Below are 15,157 nucleotides of genomic sequence, written 5' to 3'. Positions count from 1 at the left end.
ATACAGAGGGATAATCACCTCCTTTTCCCTGCTAGCAAAATTCCTATATATCATTGACAAAACCCCATGACCTGCCCTGGCAGCCTGTCTGCATTGCTCAGAAAACTTCATATCTGCCTGCACAATTACTCCCAGGTCTTTTTCATTTTCTACCACCTTAAGTGTAGTACCACACAGTTGGTACGTTTCTCTGGGGTTACTTCTACCCATATGCAGTACTTTGCATTTGTCAAGGTTAAACTTCAGTTGCCACTTCTTCACCCATCTGCCCAAATTATCTAGATCCTGTTGCAGTAGCACACTGCCATTACTGTCATTAACAACCCAGCCAACCTTTGTATCATCTGCAAACTTTGACATTAAGCCTGATATACCTTCATCAATATCATTGATAAATATACAAAACAACAGTGGACCTAACACCGAACCCTGTGGGACACCACTAATAACATTAGTCCAAGAAGAGCAGCACCCATTGATTACCACCCTCTGTTCATTGATCATTGATCATTCTCCCACTTAACCATCCTTTTATCCATTGTAGCAACTTACCCTTAATACCATTCTGCTCCAATTTGTACAATAGTCTTCCAGGCGCAACAGTGCCAAAAGCTTTCCTGAAATCTAAATATATGATATCAAAATTATTTTTTGCATCCAGTTCCTTTGTAACCACATCATAATATCCTGTCAAATTTGTCAGACAAGACTTTCCCTTAACAAACCCATGCTGTGTCTGAATTATTGCTGCAGTCTTGTTTAGATGATCCTGCAATGCATCTTTAACCAGCGACTCCATTATTTTACCCGGTACAGAAGTTAACCTAACTGAGGAAAAGATCAGGTAGTACACAGATGTAAGACAAGAGATCAAAGGCATATGGAACAAGTAATGACCATCATGATTACCATGTCAACCATCAGCATGGTGCCAAATACCTACTCAAGAGGCTAGCAGCAATAGGTTTCCCAGAGAACAACTGTAAGGAACTTCAGAAAGTTGCAATCTGAGCACCTATAGGAGAGGATAATCATATTCCTTGCCCACAAGTAATAGGTGGACATAACAACCTATGCACCTGGTAGCCATCACAGGGTGGAAATTCCCCTCCCTGTCAAGGAGAAATAATAACATAACAATAATACAATGTAATTTTTATTTCCAACAAAAAAAAAAAAAAATTACACAGCATTAGCATTAGTAGAGGCATATGATGCAAGAAAGCAAGCTTATGCAGCATCAGCCAAAAAAAAAAAAAAAAAAAAAAACCCACTTCCACTTCACCCCTCCATTCGTTCGAAATACCTGTCCAGCTGAGCCTTAAATTTATTTAGGCTATCAACTTCCACTACAAGGGATGGAAAGTCTGTTCCACCAACCAACTACCTGCTGGCTAAAGGCAAATTTCCGCACTTCTATCCTACATCTGTCTTTCCTTAATTTGAATTTATGCCCTCTCAGGTGCTTATTCTGAGCAAGAGGAAGAATCCCATCAGCATTGAGCATGCTCAAACCATTCAAAGCTTTATACACTTCTATCAGATAACCTCGCTGGTGCCTAGCCTCCAGACACTGTAATTTGCAAAACTTAAGCCTTTCATCGTAAGAGTTCCCCTTTGTTCCATTCACTAATCTTGTTGCCCTTCTCTGTACTCGTTCCAGCAGCTCTACATCCTTCTTGAAATGAGGCCTCCAGACCTGTATACAGTACTCAAAGTGTGGCCTGACCATTGCCTTGTACAAGGGAATAATCACCTCCTTATCCCTGCTAGAAAAATTCCTGTATATCATTGACAATACACCATGAGCTACTCTTGCAGCCCGTCTGCACTGCTCAGAGAACTTCATATCTGCTTGCACAACCATCCCCCAGGTCCCTTTCATTCTCTACCACTGTCAGTGTAGTACCACAGAGTTGATACATTGCTCTGGGGTTGCTGTTTCCCATATGTAGTACTTTACATTTGTCAATGTTAAACTTCATTTGCCACCTCTCAGCCCATCTGCTCAACCTTTCCAGATCCTGTTGCAGCAGCATAGTGTCAGTAGTGTCCTTGACAACCCTGCCAACCTTCGTATCGTCTGCAAACTTGGACATTAAGCTTGATATACCATCATCAATATCATTTATAAATACAGAAAACAATAACGGACCCAACACTAAACCCTGAGGGACTCCACTAATAGCATTAGTCCACTATGAGCAGTGTCCATTGATTACCACTCTCTCTCTCTCTCTCTCTCTCTCAATCATCCCTTTATCCATAACAGCAATTTGCCTCCAATGCCAAACTGCTCCAATATGTGCAGCAGTTTTCCATGTGCAACAGTATCAAAAGCCTTTCTAAGATCCAAATGTATAATATCAAAGTTATTCCCTGCATCCAGTTCTTTTGTGACTGCATCATAGTATCCAATCAAATTGGTCAGGCAAGACTTCCCCTTAACAAAACCATGCTGTGTCCGAGCTATAACTGAAGTCTTGTCTAGATGATCCTGCAGTGCTTCTTTAACCAGTTATTCAGATAGACTGAACATTATTCATTATTCAGATTGATTTAACAAGTTATCATTTGATATATAAAACAGAGTTAAAATTATTGAGTTAATTTCTCCTCCCCACAAGCACCATATATAGAACCAGACAATCACAGTAACAAGTAGGGGAGAGACAGCACAGTATCATAATTAGGTGATATTCCACTTGAAGTGAGAGATGCCATTATTATTTATTTTTTGTCATAGAGTTAAAAATCTTCTGATTAAGAATTTCAGTTTGTTGTTGGTAATGGTGATGTGTGTTTGGCTCTTTCTAAATTTAAAATTCAGGTTAGTAAGTATATATCTATATGTGAGATGGGTTTCACTCACTATATTTGTGCAGATTTTTTTGGGTGCTCAAGATGTGGATATTTTTTTAAGTGTTCAGAAATCATACAGAGTTTCTTTGTATGATTCAATTAACTGTTAATGGTAACTGTATTATTCACTGACTGTGTTAAGTTTCCTCTTTTGATAAGGTAACATAATTTTGTCAGATAAAGAAAAACTGTTACCCCCCACCTCCACTTAACTTGAATGAGAAGGAGATAATCTGTCATTTCAAAAAATTTAAGATGCAGCTGTGAAATCCAAACTGAACTTTAAAGCTGCCTATCCTTTACCTTACAACCAACCTGTCACACTCTCTGAATTACAAGAATTCATAACTACCTCAAGGAACAGTGCTGCTGGCCCTGATGGAATTTACTATATAATGCTCCAGCATCTAGGTAATTTGTAATTTTGGTTTTTAGGAGCATTAGCAACTAAGGCCATATTGCTCCAGGATATGCAGTGGTCATTCCCTGACCTTTCCGCACCTCCGTATTTTGTGGTGATGGGCTCAAACCCGGGTCTAATCAAGAAGCGTGTGCTACGCACTGCTGCTCCTTCCCACCTGGCTATGGAGGTGCCTAGCATCTAGGGCAACAGTCATTATCCTCACTGCTCAACTTTTTTTTTTTTTTTTCATTAGGATCTTTTCTGAACATTCATTCCCCAGTTCTTAGTGTCATTCCTATGTAAGAGCAATCCGCAAACCAAAGCAATCCCTTCTGCCCCATCATTCCAAATTTAATTTCATGATTCTTGAAAATCCTAAATAAAAAAAATTATTTGTGATATTTAAATGCAAGGTGTTAACTCTTAACCACTCGTTAACTGCTTAAGTTATTACAGTTATTATAAGTTATTACTGCATAAGTTATTACAGTTATTATTAACTGCATAAGTTATTACCACTGTAATAACTTACTGCATAAGTTATTACAGTGGTACATCACAGAAAATATCGTCCATGCAGCTGCCAATACCATACCGAAAACATCTTTCTCAAGATGATTAAAGTATATCACCTTCTTTAGTTAATTAAAAAAAAAAAAAAAAAAAAAAAATTACTTTCTGGTTCCTTTTTTCCATTTTCTCTATTTGAGAAGAAATGGTATGCATAATTACCATATGTATGGTGCACTATGACCATAGTTGCCGATGTGCCCAATAAATCCCAAAACAAACAAACAAATAGCATCCACTAATGGAAAGTAAAAAGAGACTGTGTGTAAAGATAACTTGTCACTCAAGTAAAATATGTATCACGTAAAATAATAATAATAATAATGCATATGAGATATTGACTAGAACACCAGGGGTAATTGGTATGTATACTCTAAATCACACATTGAGCTGCATATCTTTGCAGGGCAGTTTACATTGCTGTAATTTAAACTTAAGATAACCCATGGGGAACTTCTCCTACTGAGGCAAATTTACTATAACCTAGAATGAAAAAGGCTTTCAGAAATTCTTCCAGTCAATTACTGAACCTGAATCCTAATTATTCCAATGCTAGTGTGTGTTTAAGAAAAAGTGTACTAACAAATGGAACTTCCAATAAACAATGCACATGGGAGGAATCTGTTGTTGGAGTGGTTATATGAGAATAATGCTGATGTCATAATTGTGAGTTAGAAAACAGTGCCTTAATATTTCTAGAGCTGTTATTTCAGTAAGTGGTTGTGAGGTTGCTTTGAAATTTCTTCACTTATTTTTTTCTAAGGTCTTCAGAACACATATTGAAAATTGTTATCTATTAATTCATTTTCAGGTATTCAATTTAAATAATTCAAATATTGAATTATAGTGCAATACATGTATGTTTAGTGAAATAATTAAATATCTTATTACAGAGCTACAGAAGAAATTGATTTTAGTTCATACCAGTTCAGAGGAAAAGGATATGCTGTATTGCCCCAGATTAGACATTACAGTAAAAATGACATCACTGTTTCGATGGGTTTTAAGACATTTAGTGAAGATGCCCTGCTCTTTTTCTCCTGCAATCCCAAAAATGTAAGTTTGTTTCATAAAAACACCTAGGTTTTCTTAGTATCTATTTATATCCTAAAAAATTTAAACCACAAGAAAAGTTTGTACCTTCAACTGAAATGTTGGCATTTAGATGAATTAAACCATTTTTGGAAGAAGATAAATTGTATGGAAGTTAGATGCTGATGTGCCATCTTAGCAGCCTATCTGTATTTTGCTCAAGGCATTTTTACTTACCATTACTTAACACATGTACTCTTATTTTTTATTTGTTTTTATTGATATTTACTACCTTTTTGTTTTATATACATTAGAATGGTAGCCGGTTTGTAGGTTGCCTATAATCTTTAATGTATTTTATTTTTGGACTATGCCATGAAAAAAAAATCAAATCAAAATTGCTCAAGAAACTTCAACTCATACTGTACAATTACCCCCAAGTTTTTTTTTTTTTTAATTTTCAACTACCTTGAGTTTCATACTATCCAAATGGTTTGATATTACACATATCTAAATTCACTACCTTGCATTTATCAAAGTTGAACCTCACTTGCCATCTTTCAGCCCATCTGCCTTCTGCCTAATTTATACTGGTTTTGTTGGAGCGGATTTGCTTACTTCTGTGTCATCAGAAAACTTAGAAATTAAAATTTCTATGCCTGCATCAGTATATGCCCCTTATATAACCCTGTGGAACTCCATTTGTAGCATTAGTCCATGAAGGGCAGTGGCAAATAATAACCACTCCATCCTTTACCTCTTAGCAATATAGCAGTAACTTGCTCCCAGTGTTATACATCTGATTTATAAAGCTGTTCATATAGAAGAGTATCAAATGCCTTGCTTAAATCGAAAATATAATCACAAAATCACTTTTTTTAATCCAATTTCTTTGTGACTACCTCATAGTAGCTAAATTGGTCAGACAAAGATCTACACTTAACACATCCATGCTGTTATTAACATATGATTTTATTTTAGCCAGTGAGTTATAAATTACTGGAATAAGTTACCTACATTTTGGGGAAATTACCTATGGGAGGAGGGAAATGCTTGGTTGTCTATTTCCTTTTTCTTATTATTATTTTTTTTTTATTTTCTTCTTATTATTAATTTTTTTATTTTATTTTATTTTATTTATTTTTTTTATATATACATATTTTTTTTTTTTTTTTTTTTTTTTTTTTTGGCTGGTGCAGTATAAGCCATAGGCTTCCTTGCATGTTGCCATTACTAATATGACTGCATTGCTGTCAAGACAATCCTGCATTACTTCTTTACCACTGACTCCCTTACTTTCTGTAGCACAGAGGTAAATCTTACAGTCAACAATTTAACTTCCACTTTCTCAGTTATCATAAAATTAACTTCAGGTATACTTTTGGTATCCACATCCATAAAAGCTTCATGTATTAATATAAATGTAAAATATTTATTCAGCTTTTTAACAACTTCCAAAGATGGAACCACTGATGCAATAGTTACACTTTTCATATCCAGTGGCCTTATGTGCTTCATCACTTTTTTTTTTTTTTTTTTTTTGTGTTCTTAGCTAAAGATCTCCTGTAATCTGTCTTAAAATACCTGACTACACCTGTGCTTACTGTAGGCATCTGTGGTCCTTGGTCCCTGATAATTAGAAACATAATTTCGTGCATTTTTCTTTTCTACCATTAAAAATCCATGAACTGAATGTTAACAACCATATATTTGCCTCAATGCACTTTACAGATGTCATTTGCTTCTTATAGCAAGCTATCCTGCTGCCCCACCATCACTTGCATCATCTATAATGCTCCCTATAACTGTTGAATCTCCTCCATTTATACAAACTCATTATGTTGTATCTTCCTGTCACTACAGGAGTGCTACGAATTTTCATGATATTTATTATTTTATTTTTCTTTGTTATTTTGTATTATTTTTGTGCATGAAATATTAATTTATTGGCAAACTCCTGGCAACTTGCTGTGATGCAAATTAAAATTATTTCTTTAATCTCATCAACTCATCTGATGTCTAGATCTAATTTCTAAACATCAGTTATCTCTGGGTGTAAAAACCTCAATAGTTTCATTTCCATTTGGCATTTGCAGTTGTTAAGAACATTGTTTGGTCAAATCAAAAAGAATTTAAGAACTATCTATGACCATTGTAATCGCCTACAGCAGAGGTTGTGAATCTCTCACCCATGAGCAAAATTTTGCCCTCCGTCAAATTTAAAACAGCTCTCTGACGAAGTCCTCCAAAATTCCACATGAAAACACGTCATAAGCCTTAAGGGCAAAACAGTCATTTAATATAAGTTGTTTTAAGTACTCCATAAAAAAATTTGTGTTTGGATTTTATGTGTTTCTTAACTAATAGCATAACCCCTCCTCCCTTCCTATCCTGTCTATCCTGTCTGTAGACGTTGTACTCCCAAAATTCCAGTTCTGCCTTCTTTATATCTCTGTGACACCAAGTCTCTGAAATCCCAACAATATCTGTCTTTGATGTTTTGAGCAATACTTCAAATTCATCAAATTTATTTACCAAACACCTAACATTGGTGTATACAGGCACCTGTTCCTATTCTTAGCTACTCTAACACAACCCATGTGTTAACTTGTACCACAATGACTCGCAGTAGTCTCTGAAATACCCTGCATCTTGTTTTCCAGGCTGCTGCTCATTCCAATGGAAGCAGTGCAAGAATCACTTTCGCCTCTGCCAGTGGCCACTGTTAATCTATTAATCCTTGTATCCCCCCCCCCCGCAAGCTAGCAGTTTTCTGACCCACCTAACACTGCCTCGATAGCATCAGCAAATATTCTTGCACCCTTTCTATTTAAGTGTATCCCATCCCTGTAGAAGCAGTCTCTCCTGTTAACAAGTACAGACCAGGCCGAAAAATTCAAGCCAGTTATGAAGTGTGTGATCTAATTGTAAAGAAACTAAAACCACACAAATGAAAGAAAGTTTGTTAAACAGTGTATAGTTGCTGTTTGCACAAATTTTAACTCCAGAAAAAAGTCAGATTGTTTGAGAATCCAGTAGAGGATCTATAATCTGAACTAATTGGGACAGGAGGTAGTTTGGATTTTTGTACTTTTCAAAAATACTGTTCTGGAGACTGAAAAAAAATAAAAAAAGGTTTAGTAAGTTTAGAAATAAAATCAAATAAGTTGTACTTGCATATTTTTATTCATAGATAACATAATATCAGTTATAGCTCAGATGCAGCATGGTTTTGTTAAGGGCAGGTCTTGCCTGACCAATTTAATTGGATACTATGATGTAGTCACAAAAGAACTGGATGCAGGGAATAACTTTGATATTATATATTTGGATCTTAGAAAGGCTTTTGATACTGTTGCACATGGAAGACTGCTGCACAAATTGGAGCAGTGTGGCATTGGAGGCAAATTGCTGCTATGGATAAGGGGATGGTTGAGTGGCAGAAGACAGAGAGTGGTAATCAATGGACACTGCTCAACGTGGACTAATGTTATTAGTGGAGTTCCTCAGGGTTCAGTGTTGGGTCCGTTGTTGTTTTCGGTGTTTATGAATGATATTGATGATGGGATATCAAGTTTAATGTCCAAGTTTGCAGATGATACAAAGGTTGGCAGGGTTGTTAAGGACACTACTGATGCTATGCTGCTGCAACAGGATCTGGAAAGGTTGAACAGATGGGCTGAGAGGTGGCAAATGAAGTTTAACATTCCCAAATGTAAAGTACTACATATGGGAAACAGTAACCCCAGAGCAACATATCAACTCTGCGGTACTACACTGACAATGGTGGAGAATGAAAAGGACCTGGGGGTAATTGTGCAGGCAGATATGAAGTTCTCTGAGCAGTGCAGATGAGCTGCAAGAGTAGCTCATGGTGTCTTGTCAATGATATACAGTAATTTTTCTAGCAGTGATAAGGAGGTGATTATTCCCTTGTATAAGGCAATGGTTAGGCCACATCTTGAGTACTGTATACAGGTCTGGAGGTCTCATTTCAAGAAGGATGTAGAGCTGCTGGAACGGGTACAGAGAAGGGCAACAAGATTAGTGAATGGAACAAAGGGTTGCTCTTACGAAGAAAGGCTTAAGTTTTGCAAATTACAGAGTCTGGAGACTAGGCACCGGCGAGGTGATCTGATAGAGGTGTATAAGGCTTTGAATGGTTTGAGCATGCTGAATGCCAATGGGATTCTTCATCTTGCTCAGAATAATCACCTCAGAGGGCATAAATTCAAATTGAGGAAGGACGGATGTCGGATAGATGTGCGGAAATTTGCCTTTGGCCAGCGTGTGGTTGGTTGGTGGAACCGACTTCCATCAGTTGTTGTTGAAGTTGATAGCCTAAACAAATTTAAAGCTCAACTGGACAGGTATTTTGAACGAATGGAGGGGTGAAATGGGAGTGGTGTGTGTTTTTTTTTTTTTTTTTTTTTTTTTGGCTGATGATGAATAAGCTTGCTTTCTTGCATCATATGCCTCTACTAATGCTAATAACAAATGGAGCTTTCAGCCACAATAACACAGATGTATAGGTCTTTAACAAAAATAATTACTTATTTTTTGCTACACCATTTTCAAACTTTGTTTCTTTGCTCTCTCACTCTTTTCAGCAAGAGTAGTTCAATTGGACAGTATTCAGTTTGTTGCTTGTACCAAGCTATCATAGTCTATAGCTCGGTGAATGCATCAGCATGCGTAGGCCCGGTGTTGATGTCATTTTCTTTGTTGTCTTCATCCATATCATTTTTGGGAGCTCCAGTTTCTTTTACATTCACAATTTCATTTTCATTTAAAACAGGAAACCCTGTTGCATCAATATCATTTTCCATCCATGCCCTTGCATCACCTTTAGTTGGTAAATCTTCAAACCCAGGGTTTGACTGAAACAAGTTGATCATCTCATTCAGTATTTGTCCTCATCTCCTTCAGTTCGATTCTGCTCATCTCCTATGGTTTCTTCTGCTCATCTCCTATGGTTTCTTCTGCTCATCTCCTATGGTTTCTTCTGCAATAGACCACAGTTTTTTCCAAGCATTTTTTAAATTCTTCACAGTAAGTGATTCCCACATATCAGCTCACATGTAGCAGCTGTCCTCAAGACGTAGCTTTTTAGAAAAAGCTACGATGCTTTCTTTGTTGCTTTCTGCTAAAAGTAAACGATGCCAGACATTTTTTGTAGATTCTCTTCAACTTTTTGATGACTCCTTGGTCCTTTGATTGGAGGAGTGCGATAACAATTGATGGAAGAAAGATGACCTCAAATCATCTATTTTATTCAATGTTTCCACTGGAGGATGTGGTAGCATATTTTGTAGGATAAGCAAGACATTGTCCAGTTTGCCTTCTCATTCACGATACATCTTGACATTCAGAATAAAATCATTGGTAAACCGTATCAGATTACAAAGTGAGTTGAATAACAGATTACAAAGTGTTGTGTTTAGTTAGTACTGTACGTATACTAATTAAGCTCTGTACGTAAGCATAAATTTATTTTTATTTTGCTAACCTGTGGATAATATTCTTCCGATTTTCATGTATCATTTAATTTTGTAATTGGTAAGGTAATAAAGGTAAGTTTGTGCTTTATATCTTCATTTTTATAACCTATGGATAACATACCTCTGTATGGCTTATTAGAATTGTCATTTAATAGAATCAAAATTCAATTCGCAAATGAGATCACAATAACTGGTGCTTACTGTAATGATTTTATGGCACTAGTATAAAAAATAAACTGCTTGCATGATGTTTGTGAAGCAATCGGGTACGGGACATGATATTGCCATGGGGGATGTCTTTGTGTGTGTGCAATGCAAGTAGTGTAACGAAATCAGGCAACAACTCAGCGTTGTTATGGGCCTATATGAAAGCTTGAAGGACAGGGTGGATGCCCTCGAAGGGTCTAAATTGAGGGCCCATTAAGCTCTCAGCTGCCCACATCAATGCCAAAGCTTGCACTTGGTCATCATGCAACACAGCGGCAACCCCCAAGGCAGAATGTGTTGTTCCCACAGGAACTAGTAGTTGTTGGTGACTCTATTGTCAAGGAAACATGCTTTGTAAAAAGGATAGGTGGAATAGGACCAGGGTATGTCTGCCAGGGGCAAAGGTTAATGACGTTGTAGAATGAATATCATCTTTTAAGGGCACAAAAGGTGATATAGTTGTACACGTTGGCACTAATGATATTAAGAGTAGGAGACCAGCAAGTACAGCTCACTATTGAAAAAAAAGCCATGAATTAGGGTTGAATTTGAAAGTGTCTGCAATTCTGCCCAGACACGATAGGAGGGAGTATATGATGAGAGTCTTGTCGATCAATTCAACCCTGGAAAGATTGTGCAAGGCTCAAGAGGTAGAATTTTTTTTCAGCCTGGTCTGTACTTGTTAACAGGAGAGACTGCTTCTACAGGGATGAGATACACTTAAATAGAAAGGGTGCAAGAATATTTGCTGATGCTATCGAGGCAGTGTTAGGTGGGTCTGAAAACTGCTAGCTTGGAGGAATACAAGGACTAATAGATTAGCAGTAGCCACTGGCAGAGGTGAAAGTGATTCTTGCACTGCTTCTATTGGAATGAGCAGAAGCTTGAAAAGAAAGATGCAGGATATTTCAGAGACTGCTGGGAGTTATTGTGGTACAAGTAAACACATGGGTTGTGTTAGGGGAGCTAAGAATAGAAACAGGTGCATGCATACTTGCGTGAAAACCAGTGCTAGGAGTTTGGTTGATAAATTTGAGATATTGCTCAAAGCATCGAAGGCTGATATTGTTGGGATATCAGAGACGTGGTGTCACACAGATATAAGGAATGCAGAACTGGAATTTGGGGAGTACAACATCAACAGAAAGGATAGACAGGATAGGAAGGGAGGAGAGGTTATGCTATTAGTTAAGAAACACATAAAATCCAAGGAAGTGAAGCCAGGCGACATCACTGGACAGTGCAGTGTCGAGTCAGTTTGGTGTGACGTAAGCATTGGGAGATCAAAATTGAGGGTAGGAGTGTACTATAGGCCTAATGACTCTGATGAGTATAATAAGAAGCTGTACAGGGAAATAGACTGGCCCAGTAAATCAGAGAGTCTTACGATGGGAGATTATAACTTCCCAGATATTGACTGGAATTTGTGGGTTGGTCACTCACACACTAGCAAGGCTTTTGTGGATTTATTGGATGATTGTTTTCTATGTCAGCATGTTCGGGAGGCAACTAGAGGGAGTAATACTCTTGATTTGATTATCAGCAGTGATTCTTCATGCATTAAGAATCTGCAGATAAAGGAACCACTAGGTGGCAGTGATCACAGTGTGCTGAAGTGGGATTTACTCAAGGAGGTAACTACCATCAGGGGCAAAGGGAAGGGTTATTGCTTTCGTAAAGGCGACTACGATGGTCTGAGACAGTATTTAAATTCTATACAGTGGGACCAACTGATGACGTTACCAACAGCAAATTCAAAATGGGAAGCATTCAAAGAACCTATCTTGGAAGCTACTAGGCTTTACATACCAACTAAGAAATATTGTTCAAGGTTTAGGCCTAAATGGATGTCAGATGAACTAATGAGGCATGGCAGAGAAGAAAAATGCATGGGATACATATAAATTAACACGGTTTGACACAGAAGCCTATGATAGATACAAGTTGATCTGTAACCAAGTTACAAAGGTTAGGCAGGTGAAGGCAGATTACGAGAAATCTTTGGCAAGGGATGCAAAGAAAAACAGCAAAGAGTTCTTTACTTATGTAAACTCTAGAAGGAAGGTCCACTTGATATCGATGATTCAACTGTTGATGATCCTGCTCAGGTAGCTAACAAACTAAATGAATATTTTGCATCGACATTCACACATGATGAGTTATTCAGCGAGGGGAATGCCAGAGGTGTATTCAACTTTGGCAGTAAGCTAGATAATCTTGTAAAACCTGAGAGTAAAGTGGAGTACAAATTGTTGAAGATAAACACAAGAAAGGCACCTGGGGTGGATGGGATCTATCCAGTTATATTAAAGGAGGCAGCAAAGGAAGTAAGCAAACCCTTAGCCATAATTATGAGAGCTTCCTTGGACTCAGGGGAGGTACCCATAGACTGGAGATGTGTCAGCCTTTGATCCTTCTTTGTGAATTGGGGTCACATTTGCACAAGTAATTATAGACCTGTGAGTTTAACTTCTGTTCCAGGAAAATTAATGGAGGCACTGGTTAAGGAAGCACTGTAGGATCATCTAGCAAGACTTCAGTTATAGCTCGGACACAGCACGGTTTTCTTAAGGGGAAGTCTTGCCTGACCAATTTGATTGGATACTAATGATGCAGTCACAAAAGAACTGGATGCAGGAAATAACTTTGATATTATATACTTGGATCTTAGAAAGGCTTTTGATACTGTTGCACATGGAAGACTGCTGCACAAATTGGAGCAGTGTGGCATTGGAGGCAAATTGCTGCTATGGATAAAGGGGTGGTTGAGGGGGAGAAGACTGAGAGTGGTAATCAATGGACACTGCTCATTGTGGACTAATGTTATTAGTGGAGTCCCTCAGGGTTCAGTGTTGAGTCCATTATTGTTTTCTGTCTTTATAAATAATATTGATGATGGTATATATGAAGCTTAATGTCCAAGTTTGTAGATGATACAAAGGTTGGCAGGGTTGTTAAGGACACAACTGACACTATGCTGCTGCAACAGGATCTGGAATAGTTGTGCAGATGGGCTGAGAGTTGGCAAATGAAGTTTAACATTGACAAGTGTAAAGTACTACATATGGGAAACAGCAACCCCAGAGCAACATATGAACTCTGTGGTACCACACTGACAGTGGTAGAGAATGTAAAGGACCTGGGGGGGGGGGGTAATTGTGCAGGCAGATATGAAGTTCTCTGAGCAGTGCAGATGGGCTGCAAGAGTAGCTCATGGTGTCTTGTCAATGATATACAGGAATTTTTCTAGCAGGGATAAGGAGGTGATTATTCTCTTGTATAAGGCAATGGTCGGGCCACACCTACATCTTGAGTACTGTATACAGGTCTGGAGGCCTCATTTCAAGAAGGATGTAGAGCTGCTGGAACGAGTACAAAGAAGGGCAACAAGATTAGTGAATGGAACAAAGGGTAGAATAAATGTGCGGAAATTTGGCTTTAGCCAGTGGGTAGTTGGTTGGTGGAACAGACTTCCAACCCTTGTTGTGGAAGTTGATAGCCTAAATAAAATTAAGGCTCAGCTGGACAGGTATTTCAAACGAATGGAGGGGTGAAATGGAAGTGGTTTTTTTTTTTTTTTTTTTGGCTGATGCTGCATAAGCTTGCTTTCTTGCATCATATGCTAATTCTAATAAATGCTACCTTGTTCGGATTATTGACATTTGGATTTTCAGCGCTCTACTTTATTAGTTTATCACAGAAGACAGTTTCTGACCATATAAAAGACATGGCTAACGATATCCAAGTATCCTTGAAACAAGCAGCATCAGAATTTGTGTTTTATTCCATAGCTGTAGATGTGACAATAGATATATCAAATATGGCACATTTGGCTATATTTGTACATGGAATAAATGCAAACTTTACGATACGAGAAGATTTACTTGCTTTACAGTCAATACACGGGACTACAACAGGTGAAGATCTCTTTTCTGAAGTGAAATCAGGAATAAGTGATTTCGATTTACCCTATAAAAAACTGAGCAGTGTAGTTACGGATGGTGTGCCATCTATGGTAGGATCTCAAAAAGGACTTTTTGATTTAATTAAGAAAGAATTGTAGAGCCATCAACTGGAATCTGTGTTAATAGTGTGCACTGCCTTATTCACCAACAAAATTTGTGCACATTCTCTAAGAATGACCACTATGATGAAAGTAGTAATAAAATGTATTAACTTCATAAAAAATAAGAGATTGAACAAAATAGAATTTAAAGAAATGTTAAAGGACCTTAAAGCCGAATATGGTGATTTATTGTACCATTGTGAGATTCACTGGCTAAGCAAAGGGCACATGCTCAAGCACTTCTATGATCTAAAAGATGAAGTGAATCTCTTCATGGATATTAAAGGCTCCCCCATTATTGAACTAGAGCACCAAAAGTGGTTATGTGATTTGGCGTTTTTGGTTGATATCACTAGCTGCTTAAATTATCTAAATTTGAAATTGCAAGGGTCAAATCAGCTTATCTCTCTTCTTATCAATATCAGGAGCTTTGAATCAATGCTGAAATTGTTTGTAACTCAACTGAAAAAAACACTGCATGGTACATTTTCCATCACTAAAAGAACTGAAACCAGA

General features: G+C 37.6%; 1 protein-coding gene across 1 annotated transcript in view; it reads left to right on the top strand.

Annotated features, from left to right (window-relative positions):
• LOC150081103 (laminin subunit alpha-2-like) overlaps positions 1-15,157 on the top strand; it is a 707,948-nt gene that overhangs the window by 533,151 nt on the left and 159,640 nt on the right. Inside the window, exon 51 of the mRNA XM_090380924.1 lies at positions 4,729-4,891. Coding sequence (XP_090237050.1) covers positions 4,729-4,891 — 163 coding nt within the window. The remainder of the gene's footprint in view (positions 1-4,728; positions 4,892-15,157) is intronic.

This window comes from Mastigoproctus giganteus, chromosome 9, assembly GCF_048544385.1.
Source record: "Mastigoproctus giganteus isolate SK-2022 chromosome 9, ASM4854438v1, whole genome shotgun sequence".
NCBI classification, from domain to species: domain Eukaryota; kingdom Metazoa; phylum Arthropoda; class Arachnida; order Uropygi; family Thelyphonidae; genus Mastigoproctus; species Mastigoproctus giganteus.
This window is presented reverse-complemented; position numbering and strand designations above follow the sequence as displayed.